Raw genomic sequence first — 25,155 nt, 5'->3', positions numbered from 1 at the left:
ATTCTTCCAATGATACCAGATTTGTTGACCTTGCCCTAGTTTTGGGAAATTAAAGAAAAACGACCTTTAACCTTGGTCATATCTTTTACACCATAAAAGGTATTTGGTATGTGTATTCCTTGTGGCAAGACCTTTCTATTGACACTAAAATCTCCGAGCTGGTAACTTTTACAAAATTCAATAAGCCATATCTTTCAAATCGTAAGAGGTACTCTTTTTATATTACGTATGTGCATTTTTTGTGAGAAGATCCTTCCTACAATACAAGATTTGTTGACCTTGTAACCTTGGCCTAGTTGTTTGAAAAAGAAACTACAATCTCTTTACAGTTCCAATTTGTTGTAATCCTGGGGCATCAATGTTTCACGAACACACCTTATTTTATATAAAACAATGAACAATGAGAGATGGCTTACATGTATTCACAAAAGCTTTCTGCAATATTCTCTTGGAATTTAAAACTTCAGACATTCAATCAATGAAGTTCAGTTTCTAATTACATGCATATCCATTGTACATCACACCAACAGGCCTATCACAATCATATTCAATGCGAATTGACATGTACATGTACCAACACTGCTCACGATAATCACTGACCTATGTACATAAACATAACATGATTTTTCTGACCCCTAGAATGGTGGGATTGCACAAAAATTTCACTGAAGTTCATTTTGAGTATTCTTTAAATAAGCTAGGTTTCACATAAGAATTTTTTTTCCATACAAGTGTCTCAACTATTTACAAGATGTACATTTTGGAACAAAATAAATGTAATCCAAAATATCTGCTTTGTTGTGACAGACGCAAAGCAAACACAATTTGTCTGGGTTTTTTTGTTGTCTTCAATACGGTGTTCGGTGGTAGCTGTATGGACTGCGTACCCTTTACCGATAATTGTGAATATAAATAACAATAATCACAACTGTATTTCAGTTTCTATAGCTTTTTCCCCCACGTATTGATCACAAGTTTACTCTTAAAGACTGACTCTTAATTAAACATAACTGTCAAATAGTTGATAAACCTCCTACTTGGAGTTACTTTCCATAAAGCCTTGCAATAATAAAATAATCTACCAGAATTCCTGTTTCCGTGTAATATATTTGTTTTGCTTGGACTAATCGTTAAATTCATTGTAACTTGTACAAAGTTTTCCCCAGTGATTTCATCAGACTAGTTGGATTAACAAGTAATGGTAGTTATTTTGTAGGTGTGTTTCTGCAGAAATGCCCTTACTAGTTACATAGGTCTCATCAGGGCATATAACCAACTCATTTCCTATACATGTATAACCTTACAAACAAATTTACTCCCCATATCAAACAGATGCAATGTAACAGCATATGAAGGAAGTAGGCCTCTGTTACAGCATAACCTTGTGAACTCATGGCAATGTCATATGAATTTTTACACCCTGTTTCAGCCAATTGTATGATTTTTCACCTCCAGCTTGCTAGCCAATCAATATGCATCATTGTCAGTAGTTGCATAGTAAATGAACAATCAACTAGCTTCTTTTTTCTTTTGGTAGGGGTCAAACTTCCACTGACAAAGTTTATAGAATAAAAATACTGGAGATATAAACAGATCACTACAAAAAAAATGTTGAAAGACAGATGGGTATAGCATTTTCTAAAAAGGTTCCTGTATCTTAAGAATAGGGTCCAATAGACTATTCTATTATGAACTACAAATCAGAATTTTGTAGATTTAGATTTGCATACAGCCAAGGCAATCTGGATGTAGTATAAATTTGTCTGTGATCCATTCAAACTACACACCAACAGTACATCAATTGCAACAAAAATAAGTTCACTGAGTATTATGCCACCACGATTTTTTGTTCCATTCAAGCTTCCTGAAATTAGTCGTTTATTTTTAGGTATTTGCAGGAAATGGTTTATCAAACTGGACCTCAACAATGTCGTCGTTCTCTTCGTCCATTTCACCATACTCAAACAATAGCTTGGCCAACTGTGCTCGTGTGGCCAGATGCTGATGTTGCCTCTCTAGACAATGGTCCCTCTGCAGACTAACTCTATTGCACGTTATATTCTGCCAACGGTATTTCAAGGAAGGCTCAGCAGCACGAAATATATGCAGTTTCTGATATTTCAGGAACATGCTAATCAAAGAGAAGCTTTTCACCTCAACAGCAGTCAAGGACCTCCTTGCTTTCTGAAAATCTGACACATAAAATGAACTATCCACGAAGGAGAGAGGATCAAAATGCCCATATTTCTGGTTCAGTTCTACCATATCTGGATAAGGTTTCTGGTCATAAGCTAAGTTAGGCTTGTACTGCCAGTAGGAGATAGGATAGAAGATCTGAACCCCTGCGATGGTGTTCATTCGGATTCTGTTAATGTAGTCCAGCTCGAGTTCTATACCTGGAGTTACTATAGAAACCAGTGTATTGGTACTGAAGTCTGATATTATCACATCATACAACTCAATTTCTTTTATAGTGGCATAGTTTATTTCCACGCTTTTCATCATGATCTTGTTGTTCGCATTTGGTTGGGAGGTAATGGAAGCTACTGAGGACTTGATATTGACGAAGGGATCTGTAGTGAATTTTTCTTTCCTGTGCAGGAGATAGAGGCATAAGACGGAATTGTCTTTGTTTTCTATGGCCGTTCTCTGGAATTCTCCTAAAAATTTTAATCCTTCTCCAACATCTTCTTGAAAAATTGGGAGAACAATGAACACTTGGGTGGTCTCTGTTACATAGGGCATGGGAACCAGTTCTGGTTTGTTGAGAGGTCGTAAAAGGTGAAATCTCTTCTGCACATCACTGTTGGTGTCTTTGTCTCTCAGCTGAAGGTCCAACTTGTATTCCATACCACGCGAGGGTTCAAATCGCCGGTAGCCATTGATGAGTTGATATTTGCTGAATCTGTTGTGGTACAGCTTGTTGGCTTTCTTAAAGGCCGTCTTTAGAATCTCCTCAACATCCTGTTTATCCGTTCCTAGGAAAAGGGAGAATATAACGTAAAACATTTTACATTTATCGGTCATAAGATCTAATGATTGTTGCAGTGTGTAAGATAATTAAAGCGACCCACAGAAAGTATGAAAAGCTACAATCACATTAAAACTCCATATTGAGAGTGGAGCTCAAACAGAGTATAAAACTAATAAACTTTAATCTCCACTGACTTAGGATGCTTGTCTCTTAAATATACTGCTCAAAAAAACAACACACAAAATGCTTGTCTCTTAAATATACTGCTAAAAAAAAAACAACACACAAAATGCTTGTCTCTTAAATATACTGCTCAAAAAAACAACAACACACAAAATGCTTGTCTCTTAAATATACTGCTCAAAAAAAAAGAAACACAAAGTAGTAATTGCCACAATCATTTACGAGTTAATTTTGCTTTAATTCATTAGCCCGTAGTGACCCTCATTTTTATCATCCTGTGAGTTGCCTCAATTTTATGGTCATGGTTGGGTTGTTTTGAATGGCCAGTCCTGTCTTACTTGGTGAGTGTATGTTGTTCTACAGTTGTGATAGGACGGAGTAGATTAGATTTTTGTGATAACTGAATCTCCAGTCAGAATAAGTGAATCTTTGTTAAATTATTTTTACTATAAGTAGTTCTGAAAATTGTACGTATTTAACTTGGATCTGTTTCATATCAATTAGAAACACTGCACTATAGTAGTTAGGGTGTTCCAATTGTGTACCGGAGGTTTTGGCAACATGCACTGCATCTTAGTGTCTAGAGTAGTAATGCGTTTTCTTTTTAATGTTGCTACATTAACTTGTTTTGCTGTTTGAAATGGTGTAAAACAGTTACATGGATTTGTAATGAAGGTCTGGCATTGGCAACCTGGTAGGCGAAGCTTACCCGAGAGCGTAACAATCTGACGCTAGGCCAGAGGATGACCTAAACATGTGACACATATAAGGGGCCAAGGCAGAACACGTACATACACAGAGCTGAGTGGTGAACACGTGGTACATACACAGAACTGAGTGGTGGACACGTGGTACATGTATGGACGCGAATGGTGGACACATGGAGCACTCCAGTGAACATGGACAATCTGGTTTCATTAATTGAAATTTTTCTTTTGTATATTTATATATATTTATTTGGTTTTATATAAAATTGTAAACACGTAACCAAAATTCTTTGTTTTCACTGGTCAAGCTTGAGTGTTGTGTCAGTAATTTTTCGCTGAATCTTTTCAAATTATTTCTTCAAATATTTTATTGGGGGCTCTAGAATGAATCGCCTGATTACTCATTGTTAGATCTAACGCTATTGTTTACTGGATAGATATTCTTGGCTTTTACAGTTTCTGATATTTTTTAAACATCTCATTTGTTTTCTTAATTATCTACCCTTAGAAAAAGTATCACCCTTTCTCTGTAGACACCCAAATCCCTTCTTACCAAAGGAATATTTGTGGCAAGTTTAGTTAAGACTGGCTCAATTGTAGAAAAGTTGAAAACATGAAAAGTAAACATGCAGATGAGCTTTCAGCTAAAGTGAGCTAAAAGTATTGCAAAGACAGAAATCATACTGAAAACATGAAAATAACATGATCTATTCCTTGTGCATAATTTCAAAGGATCTTTACACACAACTAATTCAGTCTTCACAAAAAAATCGTTAGCCAAATGCAAGTTAAAACTAGCCTCAAAAGTAGTCCAACTGATTTGTGAAAAATCATGACAATAAACCATTCTGAATAGATATTATATCAAAATAGATTATGTTTGGGTTAGCTTTTCTTTCAATTACCTTGTCATTTTAATATTTGTTACTCTGACACTAACACAGATGTTTAAAAGTATTTTAGTGAGTGTGAATATATTCTTGACCTTCAAATTGTTTTGCAGGCAAACATGGTAAAATGCAGACCCCCACCCACCCACCCCTCCAAAATAAACAAGAATATAGAAAAAGAAACTCAAAGTAAGCACAAAAAATATGATGAGAAAAGGAAAAGGACCTTTTAAGAAACATGGCTATCATACGATTGTACCTTGAACAACACGTTTTGTATATTGTGCACAGAAAATAACCACCCTAACTTAGCGAATATTGAAACAAGGTAAAATGACTCCACATTAATTTTGACTTTTATTCATTTTTCTGGGCTAGTGAAATTTCATTGCACTAGTAAAAATGTCAAATATACCAGCCCTACTGACTAGTGGCTCTGAAAAGTTTTCATGACGACTGCTAATTCTGAATACAAACATTTGTTTCACTGAAAACGAAGGTAACATCTCACCAGTGAGAGGACTTCTGTTTGTGAAGTCATCATCAAAGTAAATGTGCGATTCTGTGAAGTATCTCCATCTGATGACGTCGAATCTCTTCTTGGGTCTTGTTGCTTCAGGTGTACCTTTGAAATAACGGACAATTTAACTGTAGTTGTCATTTATGTAAGGGTACTGTAGAACATAGATTCCTTAATTTACACAAGTACTTTTAAAATATGGCGAAATGACTCATATATATCGTTAACATGAATTCATGTGCCGTCTGTTGATCAAGAGTTCTTACATGTATTTTAGCGACAGAAAATTAAAAGCGAGTAATTTTATTTGACGAGTGATGCCCTCTCGTGAAATTACGCTATATAATAAACTCCTCTCATATATTTAGGAATCTAATCTATAGTATAATCACAGTTCGATTCAACCTATACTAAAAGGAATAATCTTTATCCAAACTGTCCATGCCAAAGGTGAAAAAAAGGTCATCTTGTGTGGACGAGCACTCAGCAATCCATACCTATTGGCCATGATAATGAATTGACGCCATCCACCGTATAGTGACTTAAATGTATAATGTTTTCTTTGGCTTTATTGATTTCTTGTCTTGTCAAATTCAACTCCATCTGGCAGAAGTATCTGTTCAAAGAAATAAAAATCATGTTAAGAACAGTTAATACATGATCCATTTTACCCAACTTTTAAACAAGAAAGAATCCCATGGGGTACACTTGCTTGTTGTAAGAGGCGACTAAATGGGGCAGGGGCCCATCTTACAAAACAACATACGACTAAGTCGCAGGTCTTAAATAGTATTACACAGTTATTAGCTTAAATGAGGGAATTAAAACGTTTCTGAAACTTAATATTCAACATTAATTCTTCACTATTTTACATTGGAGAGAATTGTCTTACAATAAACAGGAGAATTCCAATATATAAAGTTGGACGTAAGTCGTAAGTTCTTCTATAAAATGCACACTACACCTTTGGTTGAGACTGCAAAAACCAAGGCCCCGAGTCACAGCAGGTGTGGCACGATAAAGATCCCTCCCTGCTCAAAGTCCATAAGCGCCGAGCATAGGCCTAAATTTTTCAGCCCTTCACCGGCAATGGTGACGTCTCCACATGAGTGAAATATTCTCGAGTGGGACGTTAAACAATATTCAATCAATCCAGAAGAAAGTTACGTTACAGCACAACACAGCACACATTGTGACTTTTATTCAATCAGAGGACAAGTTCTTGCATATAATGAGAGTGTGTGTATACCATTACAAATTGCCTTCATGACGAGCAGATTAACCCACACCTTGCAGAGCACTTGTTTAATTACATTTTAATCAAGTGACACAGCTTTAATATGGAATCTAAGTAGATTTATAGCTGAGATATAATCTTAATGATGTTCAATTCCTTTATTTCATTCAATAATGCTCCAATATAAATGTAATATGATCAATTACATACTGTGACTAACAATCCTACAAAATTTGAACAAAATCCATACTGTGGTGTTGGAGGAGTTGCGTCCACAAAATGTTCCTATAATTCAACAAAGTCCAATAACTCCTGTAAAATTTGTTGATCAAAATGGCAGCGCAATATGATCAACTACATATGGTGACTAACAATCCTACAAGATTTGAACAAAATCCGTTGAGCAGTTTCCGAACAGTTGTAACATTAAAGTCAAGTGTGACAGATGCAATTACGGACACTGATCCCTTTCCTTGAAAATATGAGAATCTTTTGAGTTCATGTCTGGACCTTCTCCATGCATACACATGTGTTCACAATTCTGAAAACTTTAAAACCATACCTGTAAATTCTCAGTTAACACTTCAAGTCGCACTCGCTTTCTCTGCACTCAACCTCACATTTGTTTGGGTTTACCTCATGAATTAGTGCATGATTGTCTTCAAAAAGACTTACCTGTGCACTTTAAAATGGGACAGGTCATCGGGCATTGGATAAATTGAAATCGACGAGTTAAAGCGCCAATCCTCCCTCAGCATAGGAATGTCATCATCGTAATCAAAGTCCTCTACTCTATAATGTCGGTATTCCTTATCCTGTGTAAATATATATAATGTCAGTGTAAATATATATAATGTCAGTGTAAATATATATGTCAGTGTAAATATATATAATGTCAGTATTCCTTATCCAGTGTAAATATATATAATGTCGGTATTCCTTATCCTGTGTAAATATATAATAATGTCAGTGTAAATATATATAATGTCAGTGTAAATATATATAATGTCAGTATTCCTTATCCAGTGTAAATATATATAATGTCGGTATTCCTTATCCAGTGTAAATATATATAATGTCGGTATTCCTTATCCTGTATAAATATATATAATATCAGTGTAAATATATATAATGTCAGTGTAAATATATATAATGTCAGTGTAAATATATATAATGTCAGTATTCCTTATCCAGTGTAAATATATATAATGTCGGTATTCCTTATCCTGTGTAAATATATAATAATGTCAGTGTAAATATATATAATGTCAGTGTAAATATATATAATGTCAGTGTAAATATATATAATGTCAGTGTAAATATATATAACGTTAGTATTCTTTATCCAGTGTAAATATATATAATGTCGGTATTCCTTATCCTGTATAAATATATATAATGTCAGTGTAAATATATATAATGTCAGTGTAAATATATATAATGTCAGTGTAAATATATATAATGTTAGTATTCCTTATCCAGTGTAAATATATATATAATGTCGGTATTCCTTATCCTGTATAAATATATATAATGTCAGTGTAAATATATATAATGTCAGTGTAAATATATATAATGTCAGTGTAAATATATAATGTCGGTATTCCTTATCCTGTGTAAATATATATAATGTCAGTGTAAATATGCCAGACATATGGCCATCGCTGTATTAAGAGAAACAGTAGCCCTTTACCCCTCTTTGTTGAGTTTTTACTGGCGGTCATTATTAAGAGAAACAGTAGCCCTTTACCCTTCCTTGTTGAGTTTTTTACTGGCGGTCATTATTAAGAGAAACAGTAGCCCTTTACCCTTCCTTGTTGAGTTTTTACTGGCGGTCATTATTAAGAGAAACAGTAGCCCTTTACCCTTCCTTGTTGAGTTTTTTACTGGCGGTCAGTATTAAGAAAAACAGTAGCCCTTTACCCCTCCTTGTTGACTACATGGCAGCTTCGTGGCATGATGAATACAATGTCCAAGTGTCATACTCGGGTTGGAATCTGGAGAATTCACAAGGCACCAATCCAAGTCAGCAATCACCTTCTGTAGGACCGACTAGAAAAACAAGGACAGTACATGTTTACTACTAAATTACTAATCTATTTAAATGCCAACCAAGCACCGAGATGCAGCATATTTATGGAGTGTAGTGATTTTTCGAATTCATTATTTCAAATTCTGAATTCAATGGTTACGGACTTTACAATTTTGTCATATCAAAACAAATACACTTATTTAAAAGCTTAAAACAAATTATTAATTTTGAAATAACAAATTCCAAAATTCATTATTTCAAATTTTAAAGATATCTTTTGATAGTTCCTACGTGTTAATGACCTTTCATACTTCACAACAAAGAGAATGAACATAATAAAAATGTACATCATAAAAGTCATGCAATTTAACAGTTACATGGTTTAAACCTCTCACAAATTAAAAAATGTGAAGGCAAGAGTGGTAAAATTATCAAAACATAATGCCTCTATATATCTTAAACTGGGAGAAGCATTGTTAGATTAGTGGGCAAATTTCATGGTTTCCAATCTTACTGTTGCATCCCATCCAGTCATATTCTCAAGACATTAGATAAAGAACCATGGGTCTATGGGCACCATGGTGATTCTAACCCTATATACTGTAATGTACAAATTTGGACACATTACTTGTCACTGAACATTTTCCTGAATGCACAGTATATTTGTTTCCATGCAGATTTATCTTTGCTAGTCCATTCTGCACAAACGTTTCATGGATATGCGCTAAGAAAAGTCGGCCATATCATATGCAGTTTTCTGAACATTCAAAGAAGGTTTATCAGGAAACGATGTATTAGCCCAAGAAACAAGAATATAAAAAGTGATATAAAAATAAATTGTGAGTGGTGTGGTCTGAATTAAGAACAAAGGGGGCTGAAGGGGGGAGGGGGTTACTTTTTTGGGGAAGAAATGCGTTGTTCAAGGATGATGAAAGAGACCTGTGAAATTATAATCCCTCCTTCCAGAGAACACATATCGACACCATCATCACCATGTATATTGGAAGCACCAATGTAGATGTCCTCACTAATACTTGTATGACTGACAAGCTCGTAAACCTTCTCAGCTCGTATGTACGTCCTGTCAGTGATAAACATGTAATAGTCATATGTATGGGAATAATGTTCGGAAATATATTTTAGCACATGAAGCGGTAAATGTCTAATGTTCTTATCCGTAAAGCTAACAATCGGCATTCCTGCTGGCACATTCCCCGATTTTGAGGTACTGAAGTACATTTGTTTCGTGACATAATGTGCTGTAGTTTTGTTTACAGCGAGAGCAAAGGAGTTCACTGTATCTTGACTTGTTAAAACAGCAACAAACAGCTTCTCACGAATTCCAAGTTCTGTGGCCACAAATCTAGGTCGAACATGCTTTTTATATGGGTCATACTCCTGTTTTATGGGCTGGGGTAGGTCATAATGTTTTGGTTTAAGGACGGGTTGCTCCTTTTTACTGACTTTCTCTGCACGAAGTGACTTTGTTTCCCTCAATTTAATTAGCTGCTCCTCACTGATATTCGAAGGATCACAGGTTTCATCCAGATAAGGAGCTATCATAACATTCAATGTAAATCCCAGGCAAATTCCCACTAAGACGGGCAAAAATGAACGAATTCCAGAAAAATGCATCATGTTAATAATTTTCAGTGACTTCAGCTCTTTCTCTTCATCTCAAGAATGTAATTAATGACAAAACGAAATTAAGTTTGATTTTTTAGATATTGAAATTATGAATATTTTTGTATGTAGTCTATAGTTGGAGATATATAACATCAATGCATTAATTCACAAAGTAGGATCTACTATTTTATCAAAATTATTTTTATATATTTTCGTTTTGATTTAATTACATACTGGAATTCAAGTCTTGATCGCAAAAACGCTTTTTAAAACGAAAAAAGTAAGTTAAGCGTTTTCGTAACAAAGATTAAGGTTAAGAATGGCAGCCGATCAGGTAAATACAATAACTGACGATGAAAAACTTTGAATTCTTGAGTTAAAATGAATTTGTTCATTTATTTTATTTGTTTATATTATATATATTTTCATTATAGAGGAGATTTGTTTTAGAAAACTATAATTTAACGAGCAAATACATTAAAATCTCTAGATAAGAGAAACGCGTTGTCATTCCAGTCACACTCGCAAGCGTCTGGATTTTTATCAATAAACTGTTAAATGTGTAGTAAGGGTGATATATATGCCCTCTATAGTATTTATATATAGAAAGGGTATATATATCACCCTTACTACACATTGATCGAAATTCAAAGGCCTGTGTTTCAGTACCGAAGACCAACACTAATTCGAATTGTCTCTGTTTAACTTTAAGACACGACAGATAGTAACTTATATGGAATTCTAGTCAACTCGGCCCCAGGTGAACTCGGCACTTGGTTAATTTGGCACTTAGTTAATTTGGCACTTAGTTAATTCGGCCATTGTTTTAAGCATATAAGAATAATGTGTATGCTGAACAATATGTGTGCAATATTTCTAAATCTTTTTAACGTACTTGTAAGTGATATATCTTCAACATTTATTTAGAAATGGCTGGCAATTTAAATTTTTTCCATTGCTACGGAGGTTTTAAATAACACCGGCACTCGGCTAAATATCGGCACTTTGAATGACTTCTGGAGAACTCGTACCCAGGAGAACTCGTACTCAGAAATTTAGGTACGAGTTCGACTTCTCCAAGAGAACTCATACCCACATTTCTGTTTGGTGAAATGACGAAGTTTTTCTCCAGGAGAACTCGTATCCAGATATTGATGGGTAAGATTTCTCCTGGAGAACTTGGATGCGAGTTCTCTTGGGTACCGTAAGAGAATTTACTAGGTGTCGAATCCGAATTCACTAGGTGCCGAATTAACCTTTTTTTCAAGTGCGAAATTAACCAGGTGCCGAGTTGACTTGTACCCACATATATGTACCTATTCTTTGAACCTAAGGAATGCAGGGTTGGCAAAAAAGTGGTCAATATGAGTATTGACCGGGCCGGTGGTCAATACTGGTTAAAACCGGTCAATACTGGTCAATAGTGGTCAATACTGGTTGATTGAAAATTGTTTGGTCATTATTAGTGATGAAACGATTGTCGCCAATGATCGATTGTCGGTCGTTCAGAGACCTACGATGCTACTAATCGATTACAAAATAAAAGTCGCCGACATCGTTGACCAAACAAAATCCGGAAATCACTTCAACTTTGTTCAAATTTTATTTTCTGTATGTCAAACCCGATCAAAAATAAGCAAACAAAATGGCGGGAGATATGAAGGACGGTAACAACAATGACATTCAACAGTCAAATAAAGGAGCCTATCTCTGATATCTTTGATACATTGAGATTATAGATAAATTCCATCACTTGATATATTGGAATCCTGATTTATTTACCTGTGAACAAATGAAACAAAAAAGAATTCAAATGCTGTTTCCATACATTTAATGATTCTGTTACATCTAATTTGAGGGGAAAACACTTAAATGCCAATTCCGATTATAATCGATTATTAATTGATTACTTGTGTCCGATTATTACCGATAATCGATTATGGTTTTTGGTCCGATTGCCCATCACTAGTCATTATAGTCTGTGTTGTTGGTTATTTTAAATGTTTCAGTGGCCATTATGGTAAATACTGTAATTCATAACAATGTCATGCACTATGAGTTTATAATATACTTGCAAGTCATAATATTAAATAAAGTAAATGACTCAATTAAATAGGGGAAGATATAAAAGTTTATTGTAAAAATTAAAAACTGTTTCGTGGCCGTATTACTTTGGCACTGACAACAGCATTGCAGTCTTTACATCTTGCTGTGGTCTTGTTGTTGTCCTCAACAATATCATAGAAATTCCAAAATGTTTTGTTGAAGCCATAGATAGTATGATGGGGGAAGTGTTTTCTATTTCTGTTCAAATCCTTTAGTTTATCAAGAACTACATATTGTTTCAAATCTTCATTTAACTGTTAAATAAACATTTTAGGGGGTGTGTTGGTGATGTTTTCATAACAATAACATGTACTCTGGTCCCAGAGTATGCTAATTAACAACTGTCAACTCTGTTTCCTATGCTCAGGTACATCTCCTGCTCTGTACATTGCAACACATTGTTTATCTACAGCATCAGTCACCCAATTCATATTAAATCACTGTATTTATTTAATGTCCTGTTATTCTTAATCTGTCCAGGTACATGTATAAGAAGATCCTATTGTCTAGTTATGCTATATGTGACCCTCTTTTATAGTTCTGAAGATATTATGGTCACAGTTTCAGCAAACCAAATATATTAAACTTATGAAATTACATCTATTTATCTAATGAAAATTATTGATAACCAATTGATCCATATATCATAATGAAAAGGCTTAATTTATCTTTGCAAAAAATATACAAAAATAGGAAAATGGACAGTTTAAATCTCAATTGACCAGTATTGACCACTTAGGGAGTATTGACCAGGACGGTTAAAACCGCTGGTTAAAACCGGGGACGGTTTTAACCGTCCAACCCTGAAGGAATGTCTTCAAGATATTTAGACTTGCCATTTACTATCAATTCTTTTGTATTGGCATTTTTAAAAAAAACTGTTTCTGGTATTTTTCCACTAATGCAGGATAGAAGACAAATTATAATATAAAACTGTTTGAAATTGCTTGTTTTGTTTCATTTTATTCAAATAATTGATTCCTGTTTGGTTTTTGTGAATTTCCTCCCATGACTTGGGCTCTTTTTGTTTTGTCATACTAAATGATACAAACAACTGATCGTCCTTTCTTTTCTCGTTTAAAGTCGCAAGTCTATTCTGGGTTTACAGGCATCAGACAGTGTTATTTGTTTACCAGGTACCCCTGTGACGCAAGATGAAATCAGCATTGTATCAAAAATTAAGCATTGAGAGGTTATTAACGAACTTTATACAAGAACACGTTGTTTACTTAAAAGTTATTCTTGGGCTGAAAGGAAACCTAAGCATAATGAACAACATGTATTTCCAGCAAAGACCAATTCTGCATTTTAGTTTTATGTGCTGAAGTAGATTTAGAATTGAAATGATGAAAATGTCACAAAAAAATTTCCTAAGTACCAGATTTTCATTTAAGCTATAAATTAAAATTACTGATTCTCACAGTTATGAGTTAATATGTTAGTAAATCACATGAACTCAGAGCTCCAAATAAGGTGTGTATGAGCACAAATACTCATTAGCTATTACCAGAGATATGTTACCAGTTGAAAATAAGGGGTACAGTGTAATGCATTAGCAAATGTAAATACATTTTTAATATGCTCCTAAACTAATGAAACTTTTGGTAGTTAAATACAACTTGTATGACTTATCTAGTCACATGGATTGAGGTTAGCTCAGTTCTTGATCTTAAATGAAATAACATGAATAATCAGTTGGGGAAAAAACCCTGGTTAGATGACAATTACAATTTTGAAAGATGGGATATTTTGTTTTATTATACTTTCATGTAAAATACTCGAACCTGATTGGTCGAGAAGCATTTGAAAAAACATATTGTTACCCTCTTAGAACATAAAACACGCGCCCCAGGGTGATCGTATCTAGCAACGGGTAACAGTACTTGACAACGGGTGATATTATAAAAAAATTATCACATGCGTCAAATTTATGCGTGTACGGTTCGCCGTAGATTGTTAGACGACGTCATTTGAGCGTTTGTAAAAAATGGGAATATCCGCATCGATATTTGAAATATCGCATGACAGTGATTGATCAAATGTCAACAGACGTAGGTTTTTCTGCTTTCCTGTTTACATAACATTCAGTATAATAAAACAAATATTGCATGTAGTTGAGGGTAACATTGAAATTTTCACCCCCTTGAGAAACCATTGTCAACCTCGGCTATGCCTCGGTTGACAATGGTTTTCTCGGGGTGAAAATTTTCAATGTTACCCTCAACTACATACAATATTTATATAAGAAAGATTTAACTCGAAACAAATTTGTGAACATAGACTTCTTTCAGAAAAGAGGTAGATGTGGTCAAAAGCACAGAAAAACTTGTATTGTCAATTGTAGACTATTAGTATCTTATCACACTGATGGTTAAAAAAATCATTTTCATATCATCACTTGCCCATTTAAACTTACTGAGAAAGAGTTTGTATTGAACTACTATTAAGTTCATGTTTGTATTGAACTACTATTAAGTTCATGTTTATAGTGAACCACTATTAAGTTCATACTTGAGTGGAGGCCATTACTACTGTATTTGTTACTGATTTTTTTGTTTTGTCTTCATCAGAAAATGGAGGTTGATGGTACCACATCAGTGAACCATGAAGGAATTAAACAGTATTATGTCAGTAAAATTGAAGAGTTGCAGGTAAATAAAAGCTAAACTATTAATTTATCATGATTATTGAAGTGGGGGGGGGGGGGGGGTGTCTGAGGAATCTACAAGTAACATTCTGTACATCAGTATATACCTACTGATGGGCATTTTTACACCATGTTATAAACGGATAAAATGGAAAGCATGATTGTTAACGATAATTGTTTTTTCACTTAAATGTAGTGTACATAAAATTCAATATTAAATTTTTCAGCTCATTGTGACAGAAAAGACTCAGAACTTGAGAAGATTGGAAGCACAGAGGAATGAGCTGAATGCTAAAGGTGAAAAATGCAATTTTTTTGTATTAAAATTGGTCAATTCTTAGGCTACATGATGTATCCAGGAGAAGCAATGTGTCCATAAATGAGTTTAAAATCAAACAAAGCCTCCTATATCGTCATGATCAAACTTGATCACAAGTACTTATCACACGCTATCATAGTGAATTACTCGCAACATATTGCCATGTATTTCCCCCCCTACATAGTGTTGCAGACTAAAGATCACATAATTAGTCCTCGTCATTAACTACTACTTCTACAGTACGTGTTTTGTCATGAACTACTACTTCTACAGTATGTGTTTTGTCATTAGCTACTACTTCTACAGTATGTGTTTTGTCATTAACTACTACTTCTACAGTATGTGTTTTGTCATTAACTACTACTTCTACAGTACATGTTTTGTCATTAACTACTACTTCTACAGTATGTGTTTTGTCATTAACTACTACTTCTACAGTATGTGTTTTGTCATTAACTACTACTTCTACAGTCTGTGTTTTGTCATTAACTACTACTTCTACAGTCTGTGTTTTGTCATTAACTACTACTTCTACAGTATGTGTTTTGTCATTAACTACTACTTCTACAGTATGTGTTTTGTCATTAACTACTACTTCTACAGTACATGTTTTGTCATTAACTACTACTTCTACAGTATGTGTTTTGTCATTAACTACTACTTCTACAGTCTGTGTTTTGTCATTAACTACTACTTCTACAGTCTGTGTTTTGTCATTAACTACTACTTCTACAGTATGTGTTTTGTCATTAACTACTACTTCTACAGTACATGTTTTGTCATTAACTACTACTTCTACAGTATGTGTTTTGTCATTAACTACTTCTACAGTATGTGTTTTGTCATTAACTACTACTTCTACAGTATGTGTTTTGTCATTAACTACTACTTCTACAGTCTGTGTTTTGTCATGAACTACTACTTCTACAGTGTGTGTTTTGTCATTAACTACTACTTCTACAGTCTGTGTTTTGTCATTAACTACTACTTCTACAGTACGTGTTTTGTCATTAACTACTACTTCTACAGTATGTGTTTTGTCATTAACTACTACTTCTACAGTATGTGTTTTGTCATTAACTACTACTTCTACAGTCTGTGTTTTGTCATGAACTACTACTTCTACAGTATGTGTTTTGTCATTAACTACTACTTCTACAGTATGTGTTTTGTCTCGCATTAGAATTGAACCAATTGATTATATTTTACTAGTGAGGATGCTGAGAGAAGAACTGCAGCTGCTGCAGGAGCAAGGCTCTTATGTAGGGGAGGTTGTAAAACCTATGGATAAAAAGAAAGTCTTAGTCAAGGTATAAAACTGATTAAGTAATTAGAATGTTACAAAAATGCTTCTGAATCGGTACATCCAAAACTATGTGTAAATATTTTCTAGTATATTGTGTACAGGTACATCGGATCCAAAAGTGTGTATAAATATTTTCTGGTATTTTGTTTATCGGTACAGCCAAAAGTATTTGTGAATATTTTCTTACATTTTGTATCAATGATTCCGAAGGTCCGTCTGACATTGACAAATGTCCGGTAATTTTTGTTTTGGCCCGATCAATATCAGTTGTTGGCCGGACCAAGTGTCCGATAATTTCTTTTTCAATGAAATACATGATTAGATAAATTTTCAGTTTTTAGCAGCATGTCCCAAAATTTATTCTGTTCTTTAGTCATTGCAAACAGAAAACGTGTTTACCTTTAACTCAAATATTTATCAAACTTGCAATCATCTTCAATTCCCCCAAGAGGGTGATAATACAATTGAGCAATATCCCATGAAACTACAGATGTCTTTGAAGAGTTTGAATTAGGTAATAAATAACACGTAAATAAAGCATTTAAACTATACTCTGATCAAGAAGTACTTGAACAACATGGGCACGTTTGATTTAACAATTTGCATTTGAGTTACGCGAATTGCTCGAGTTAAAAAAACGTGTATTTCATAACACTGGTGTTGAACACGGGTTGAAAAAGTTTACTCCACTGACGAATATGAAGTGAAATGCTTGAGCTAATAATGTACATCGCTGATGCCATTCTGGACCAAAAAGTTCAAATTTACATGAAAGCTTCCTGACATTTTGTTAAAATCATGGCCCCTGGGGGTAGGGTAGGGCGACAATAGGGAATCAAAGGTTTACATGGGAATATATAGGGAACATCTTTAAAAATCTTCTTCTCAAGAACCACTGGGCCAGAAAGTTCAAATTTACATGAAATTTTAAGCTTCCTGATATAATGTAAATTCAAGTTTGTAAATACCATGGCCCCCAAGGGTAGGGTGGGGCCACAATAGGGGATTGATTTGCATATAAATTTTGATCTAGTAAAATGTGATTTGGTCCAGTAATATTTCAACCATTACTGGACCAAATGTCCAGTAAGTACCAGAAGACCTTGGGAAGCACTGTTGTATACAGGTACCTCCAAAAGTATGTGTAACTATTTTCTGGTATTTTGTGTACAGGTACATCCAAAAGTATGTGTGAATATTTTCTGGTATTTTGTGTGCAGGTACATCCAGAAGGAAAGTTTGTGGTGGACATTGACAAAAACATAGACATCAATGATGTGACCCCAAATTGTAGAGTTGCTCTTCGGAATGACAGTTACACCCTGCACAAAATCCTACCCAACAAGGTAAAATCACAGGACTCGGAGTTCTGAAATAGGTTTTAGCTCCCCTGATCAAAATGTATCCAGAAATTAAAGATTTTCAAAGGAAGGGCCATAACCTCAATGTATTACATTAAAGTACAGCACATCACTCATATTGGTTATTAAAGTCCAATACCCATTCATATTATGTGTTACATTAAAGTCCAATACACCACTCATATTGGTTTATTTGTACGTGAATGTGCATTACATCCATCCTATTGTGTAGGTGGACCCACTTGTAAGTTTGATGATGGTAGAAAAGGTGCCAGATTCTACCTATGAGATGGTAGGAGGTCTGGACAAACAGATTAAGGAAATCAAAGAAGTGATTGAACTGCCTGTGAAGCATCCAGAGTTATTTGAGGCACTAGGAATAGCACAACCAAAGGTAAATCTGTAAAACAAGAAATATAGATTTAAAGGCTTAAGCTAATTTGTTTATATTGTGCATGTATAATTATTAATCCATATGTACATAATTATTTGTCCTGGTAGGAATTTTAATGATTTTGCACATTTGACACTGGGTCCTGAATTAATGTATTGATAGACCAGATGTGTCTTACAAAACAGTTGATAAACACACATTGTGAATGTACTTTGCAGGGTGTGTTGTTGTATGGGCCGCCAGGAACAGGGAAGACTCTCCTAGCTAGAGCAGTGGCACATCACACAGAGTGTACATTTATTCGTGTGTCAGGATCAGAACTGGTTCAGAAGTTTATAGGGGAGGGATCACGGATGGTGAGAGAGCTCTTTGTCATGGCTAGGTAAGTCATCATTAACATCAAGTGTACGGGGATGTGATTTTTCCTCTTTTCAGAGGAAATCCTCTGATTTGCTCAATTTTCGAACAAATGAAACACTCTGGATTTGATCTAAAGTGGCAAAAAATTATATTTTTACAGGTAGGGTGAGGTGTTTTCCTCCCTTTTTGACCAGCTTTCCTCTGATTTCTGAGGAATTCAGTCACATCCCTGAGTGCATGTGTAACAATCATTAACATCAAGTGTCTGTGTAACAATTATTGTCCCTATAGTTATTAGTCCCCTACCGGTGAAACCGATGGGGACTCTAAGTTTCCTCCCTCTGTCTGTCAGTCTGTCCCACATGGTTTTCTGCACTTTTTAGCTCACCTGACTTACAAGCTCCAGTGAGGTTTTCTGTTCTACCTGTTGACTTGCATTTGTATGTGTAATCGTTTGTGTATAAACTTACACATTTTCAACTTCTTCTCCAGAACCATTTTCAACCAAATTTACCTTAAAGCATCCTTTGGTAAAGGAGATTAGAAATTGTTCAAATGAAGGGTTATACCCTTTTCAAAGGGGAGATAATTAGAAATAGTGAAAATATGGTGGCATCATTTAAAAATCTTTTTCTCAAGAATAGCTGGACTAGAAAAGACAAAGATTATATGAAAGCTTTTTTAATGAGTGGAGATTCAAATTTGTGCAAGTCATAGTCCCGGGGATAGGGTTAGGGCCACTATAGCAGATCAAAGTTTTACGTTGGGATAGGATGAAATATTTGAAAATATTATTCTCAAGAACAGCAAGACCTTCATTGATATGGAATCAAGTTTGTCACAAACATGACCTCTAGGGTAATACTGAGGTCACAAATTGTTTATGGGATGTGATCAAAAGAATTTTTTTTTACCAGGAATTGCAACATTGAATTGATATGCAAATAAGATGTTGAAATAATTTTGATTAAAGTGTATCCTTACATATGTATGAGACCCTAATCAAATTGTATTTGGTTTGTTGTTTAGGGAGCATGCACCTTCCATCATTTTCATGGATGAGATTGATTCTATAGGATCATCAAGATTAGAAGGCGGGTCTGGAGGTATGGCAGACTATTTCTGATATAAATTTAAGGCAGATGTTTTAAAGCTCGCATAATGCAACACATTCATTTGATAAAACAAACTTGATATCAGATTAACAATTTGAACTTTACGAACAGATAATTTGTCAATTACATGCAGAAATTGCATGAGAAATCCATTTGTATGTATTCATGCAACATGCATCTAGATGTATAAACTATATACAGGTGACTCTGAAGTACAAAGAACAATGTTGGAGTTGTTGAACCAACTGGATGGCTTTGAGCCGAAACAAAATATAAAAGTAATGTATACTGTATTTACATATATGTATATGGGGCAGTGATTTTTCTACACTTTTGACAAGGGTCCTGTGGCTTTCGAATTGGGAAAAATTGTCGACATTTCAGTCAAATTGGGAAAAATCAATTTCATCATAAATAAGTTTCAAAATCATATCATTTTCAATTATTCTATCCAAATCATCATTCCCATAATCTTTGTGAAATCTCATGTATATAATTCACATCGAATGTTTATTTTTTTCAAGTACATTTTCCTTTCATAATTTTATTTTTGGGGAAAATACAAGCTAAATTGGGAAAAAATTGGCAATTTTTAGAAGGGGAAAGGGCCGAAATTCGGACCCAAAATGGGCCTTGAAAAATCACTGTATGGGGTTATTATGTTTTTTATGTTAACATGTCGTGCAATATTTGGTCCCTCCATTTTTTGTACATTCTTAATATGTGGTATTTTAAAATTCTATAGGTGATCATGGCTACAAACAGAATTGACATCCTCGATTCAGCCTTGTTACGTCCAGGCCGGATAGACAGAAAAATTGAGTTCCCTCCTCCGAATGAAGAGGTCTATTATTTGTTTTAATCTATTGATGCAGTTACTGTTCTTGATAATGGAGTTTTCAAAATTTGAAGAAAAAAAACCAGACATATGTCCTACAGATGCACAAAAATATTACTTCTGGATTGTAGAAACACAGGATATTATAATCTTCATTGTAGTGCCAGTGAATTTGATAATTTTTTCCAAGCACCATATCATGACAAACTTTAATGTAAATGTAATTGGTAGAATCATTGGTCCTAATGCCTGTTTTAAAAATAGAACAGTGAGAGATTCCAATAGTATTTTATGTTTGGCATGTAAAAATTTAGTGTCACTTTCTCTTCATATCAGATTCTGTGTCTTACAGGCTAGATTAGACATTCTGAAAATTCATTCACGTAAAATGAATCTAACTCGGGGAATCAATCTTAGAAAAATTGCTGAAATGATGCCCGGAGCTTCAGGAGCAGAGGTTAAGGTAACTGGTTTCTTTGTTGTTGTTTTGTTTTGTTTTGTTCTAAGATTGTTGGGTATATTGCTTTTCATCTGTCTGTCTCTTTGTGTCATTATCTGCCAACACCTGAACTTTTGCTCATAACTTTTGAACTATCTAAAATAGAATGTTCATTGTGAACAGGTCATTGTTAAGGTCATTTATCAATATCAACTTTGCCACATTTGTAAGTGACCAGTGGTGTAGCTAAGGATAGAATAATTGTAAGCTTGGGGGGGGGGGGGGGGGGGGGGGGGGGGGTACAGAACATGTTCTACATGTATGATATAGCATCACAGCCAGTTTGATTTTCTGGGGTCTTTTTTGTGTTTTGAATTTTCTTTTTTCTTCGTAATTTTGTTTATTGTTTTAACTTTGCCCTATATCTTAATTGTGTTCTGAAAAGGCAGTGTTGCCTCTTTTCATTTTAATCTAGATTGAAGTACTCTCAAATAAAAGAATGTTATTTCAATCGGACGATTGTTGATTGATTATATAATGTTTAACATCCCTCTCAATTATATTTTCACTCATTCGGAGACATCACCATTGCCAGTGAATGCTGCAAAATTTATAGGCCTATGCGTGGTGGTTATGGCCATTCAGCAGGGATGAGTCATTATCGTGTCACACCTACTGTGACACGGGACCGCAGTTTTTGCGGTCTCATCTGAAGGATTGCCCCATATAGTCGCCTCTTACAACAAGCAAGGGGTACTAAGGACCTATACTAACCCATATCCCCATGGGATTTGGACAGTTGTATCAAAGTGCAAATTTATTAAACTGTGCAGTTAATATTTTGTACAGTGTATAGGAGCAAGTTCGGAATGCTTCAGGAAAAGTTTGGGTATGAACGCAAAGCGTTCTCAGAATTTGCTATGAAAAAATAACTATGTATTTTTTAAAATTGCAGAAAAAGTATTTGTAAGCACGTGCTTACAATGCTAAGATGTACATGTAGCTAGGCCACTGGTAACAGTTGAATTACCAGGGATATGAAAGTTTGTTTCACAAATCACTATCGCATCTTGTTTTTTTTAGGCAGACATGGAAGCTAGACAAATAGGTAGATTTAAAGATAAGTTGCATTAATCAGCTCACCTGGGCCTCAGGCTCACATGATTTTTCAATCAAGGTTTGCCCGACATCTTTCTTGAATATTTTTTATTTTTTCCCCCCAAGATCCACAGGGCCAATTCAACCAAAGCATCTTTGATTAAGAGGAATTCAAATATGTAAAAATTATGAGTCATTCCACTTGAAATAACAAAGAAATATGAAAATACTTCATAGATGTGTGTTTCAAAAATCTTCTGAACAACCACAGAACTAGAGAAGCAAAATTTTTTATGAAATCTTTATCATATGATGAAGATCCCATGGGCTAGGGCAATGCCACAATACTGAATAGGGGTTAAAATATTTATTAAGGAAAATATAAGAAAATTCTTTAGAAATCTTCTGAAGAACCTTGAGGGTACAGTTTGTTAAAATTGAATTGCAAACATCATCATGTAGTGTAGGGTTCAAGTTCGTTCTCGCTATAACCTATGGGAACAAGGCAGGAGTTGTATTTAGATTCAAAGACCTGCATAGGATAGGATGTTTTCAAAAAGTATAATGTGTTAAACTAATAGGCAAGCAATGCATATATATAATGTAGGTTTCGTTTTGTTCACATAGCCCTTGAAGTTAAAATAAAACCACAAGAGGGTTTTGAAATTTTACTTCAAAACATTTAACGTTCTTCTCAAATTAACATTCTTCTCAAAAGTCACAAAGATTTATAAGTTAGCATCCTTATGTAGTATAGATTTAAATTAGTTCACACTATCCAAAACCACTGAGTCCAAGGTGGGATCATAGGTGAGAATTAATAATTTATGTGGGGAAAATGCAAACTTCTCAGGTAAGCAATTTTTCCCAGGGTGCTCTTGTTTGGCATTGTGCTTGTTAATTATTGGGTATCTGATATTCAACATGATTTTGATCATTTTTATGAAATGCGTATATTTGTTAAAGAGATAGTATAGTTCTTTTGTTGATTTTTTAAAATCTCATCCCCACTCATCTCATTCCTTTCTAATGTTATAAAAATATAAGTGAATGATATTTGACTATTTGTCAACTTCAAAATGATTGCATATCTGTCATAAGTTTACACTAGGACCCAACTAATATAGCAAATTCAATTTTGTCCAGGAAGCAAAATTTCAGGGAACATAGTTTGAAACTATAAATCTTTTAAACTTGGAAATAAATGCATAGAATTGTTATTATTTACAGGAAATGACTTGTATGAGTCGTCTGGCCTCATTTTAATTTTTTGAAAAATTGGAAAATGGGTTTACTAAATTACTATCCCTTTAAAGGATTTCGTAATAGCAACTTCAAAAACAGAAAACAATTTCTAGAACTGAAGTTGTGAACCAAGAAGGATAATTCTAGTTACCGGTAGTTAATACAATTGCTGTTACTTTCAGGGAGTGTGCACGGAAGCTGGAATGTATGCATTAAGGGAGAGACGAGTACATGTCACACAAGAAGATTTTGAGTTAGCTGTTGCAAAGGTAATTGTAGAATTTAAACATATACATATATAAAGTTTAATAGGAGCTTTTAGCTATTATAAAGAATTGTGATTTTGTCGATGACAATCAAAAGGAGAATAGCATTTTTCATTATCCTTATCGTATTATAAATTATGGTTGATTGATCCTCATGTGATGTCGTAGGTTTTTTGCAAAATATTTTATAGGATTAAACGTTCTTTTTGAAGAATTTATCGATGTGTAAACTCCGGACATTTTACTCACAAACTGAATAAAAGTGCAAAGCACTTTTATGTTAAGTTTGTGAGTAAAATGTCCGGAGTTTACACATCGATAAATTCTTCAAAAAGAATGTTTAATTCTTATAATTCCAATACATTCACTTTGTTAACAATTGCAAAACTTTGAATAGTTTCCCCGCACTATGTTATTTGTTTTCAGGCGTGTATGAATACTTCGCGTTTTCGGATTTATTGATGTATAAACTTTTGTTCAGCTTTATTTTTGTCCAATCAAAACAATTGTAATAAATAACATTGGAATTATATTAAATTAAACTTTGTGCATGATAGAAATATATCTTTCGGAGGAATTTTAATTACTGAATAGAATAAAAAAAATTTGGTATACGCTTCATACTGAAAGTTAGGTGTAATTTGTGTAAGAATCCTGTTACATCTCATTTGTGATTTTGTTTGTCCAACATTGCACTTTATATTTCTTGAAAGGAAAACTTGGGTGACCTATTGCATTTGGTCAACATCTGTCGTGCGTTAACAGTTGAACATTTTTAACTTCTTGATTGACCAATGCCAGCAAAATTTGGCACAAACAAAGGGATTCTAATTTGTTTGCATTAAAGGGCTCATCGCTTTCCAAGGTGTTATTCAAAAATCTTCTCAGGGACAACCGGGACACAAATAATAATGCAGAACTCTTACATACTGAATAGCGTATAGATACAAGTTTGTTCAAGTAATGATAGTTATTATCAAAACACTAATCATATTTTCAGGTAATGCAGAAGGACTCTGAGAAGAATATGTCCATTAAGAAACAGTGGAAGTAGATGTACAGGCATCCATCGGATTGTCAAGGTTGCCTTTGTATGTGATGTCCGAGGGCCATGAATCTTAAAATAAAGACAGTTTTTACCTTCATTTCTGCCATCAGTCCATGTATCAATGTATCTGAAAAGATGATGTAATTAAATTCTACATACATGTACTTTGTGATGGTTTTTATTGTCAAATTGGTTCATATTAATCCAAATGAATAATCTGAACGCAATTTTTAGCTCACCTGAGCTGAAAGTTCAAGTGAGCCTTTCTGATCACCTTTTATCCGCTGTCTCAAGATGCCAGAGATTAATAGAATCCTTCATTGGTATGAGAGTGGATTAGGGAAATTCCACTGGCGACAAGATTTGCAGTCTAGGATGAGGCTTTGTCGAGTCCTGGACATCGAATCTTATTCCAGAGACCACACAATTTTCTCAAATAATGAA

At 34.3% G+C, this 25,155-nt stretch overlaps 2 protein-coding genes across 2 annotated transcripts; one reads left to right on the top strand and one right to left on the bottom strand.

Moving 5' to 3' along the window:
- Nucleotides 1–406: 406 nt before the first annotated feature.
- LOC125665936 (chondroitin sulfate synthase 2-like) lies at nt 407–10,430 on the bottom strand. Its single transcript, XM_048898963.2, has 6 exons — nt 9,483–10,430; nt 8,435–8,563; nt 7,187–7,326; nt 5,772–5,890; nt 5,266–5,379; nt 407–2,978 (listed from the first exon to the last, which is right to left on the bottom strand). The coding sequence occupies exons 1-6, from the start codon at nt 10,179–10,181 to the stop codon at nt 1,885–1,887; spliced, it is 2,295 nt and encodes a 764-aa protein (XP_048754920.1). The 5' UTR covers nt 10,182–10,430; the 3' UTR covers nt 407–1,884.
- Nucleotides 10,425–24,875, top strand: LOC125665951 (26S proteasome regulatory subunit 8). Its single transcript, XM_048898986.2, has 13 exons — nt 10,425–10,503; nt 14,846–14,926; nt 15,150–15,219; nt 16,454–16,551; nt 17,768–17,893; nt 18,141–18,302; nt 18,521–18,684; nt 19,692–19,768; nt 19,979–20,055; nt 20,523–20,621; nt 20,968–21,078; nt 23,580–23,666; nt 24,664–24,875. Exons 1-13 carry the CDS (start codon nt 10,489–10,491, stop codon nt 24,715–24,717), a joined length of 1,221 nt encoding a protein of 406 aa, XP_048754943.1. The 5' UTR covers nt 10,425–10,488; the 3' UTR covers nt 24,718–24,875.
- The last annotated feature ends 280 nt before the right edge of the window (nt 24,876–25,155 follow it).

The sequence above is a fragment of the Ostrea edulis genome, chromosome 10, assembly GCF_947568905.1.
Source record: "Ostrea edulis chromosome 10, xbOstEdul1.1, whole genome shotgun sequence".
Lineage (NCBI taxonomy): Eukaryota > Metazoa > Mollusca > Bivalvia > Ostreida > Ostreidae > Ostrea > Ostrea edulis.
This window is presented reverse-complemented; position numbering and strand designations above follow the sequence as displayed.

Coding starts and splice junctions, on each gene's coding strand:
- LOC125665936 (XM_048898963.2), bottom strand. CDS start 10,181: ATGATGCATTTTTCTGGAATTCGTTCATTTTTGCCCGTCTTAGTGGGA. Junction 7,327..8,434: donor CATGTAGTCAACAAGGAGGG/GTAAAGGGCTAC, acceptor ATATTTACACAG/GATAAGGAATACCGACATTA. Junction 5,891..7,186: donor TCCCATTTTAAAGTGCACAG/GTAAGTCTTTTT, acceptor TTCTTTGAACAG/ATACTTCTGCCAGATGGAGT.
- LOC125665951 (XM_048898986.2), top strand. Junction 18,303..18,520: donor TAGGAATAGCACAACCAAAG/GTAAATCTGTAA, acceptor TGTACTTTGCAG/GGTGTGTTGTTGTATGGGCC. Junction 20,056..20,522: donor AGCCGAAACAAAATATAAAA/GTAATGTATACT, acceptor AAAATTCTATAG/GTGATCATGGCTACAAACAG.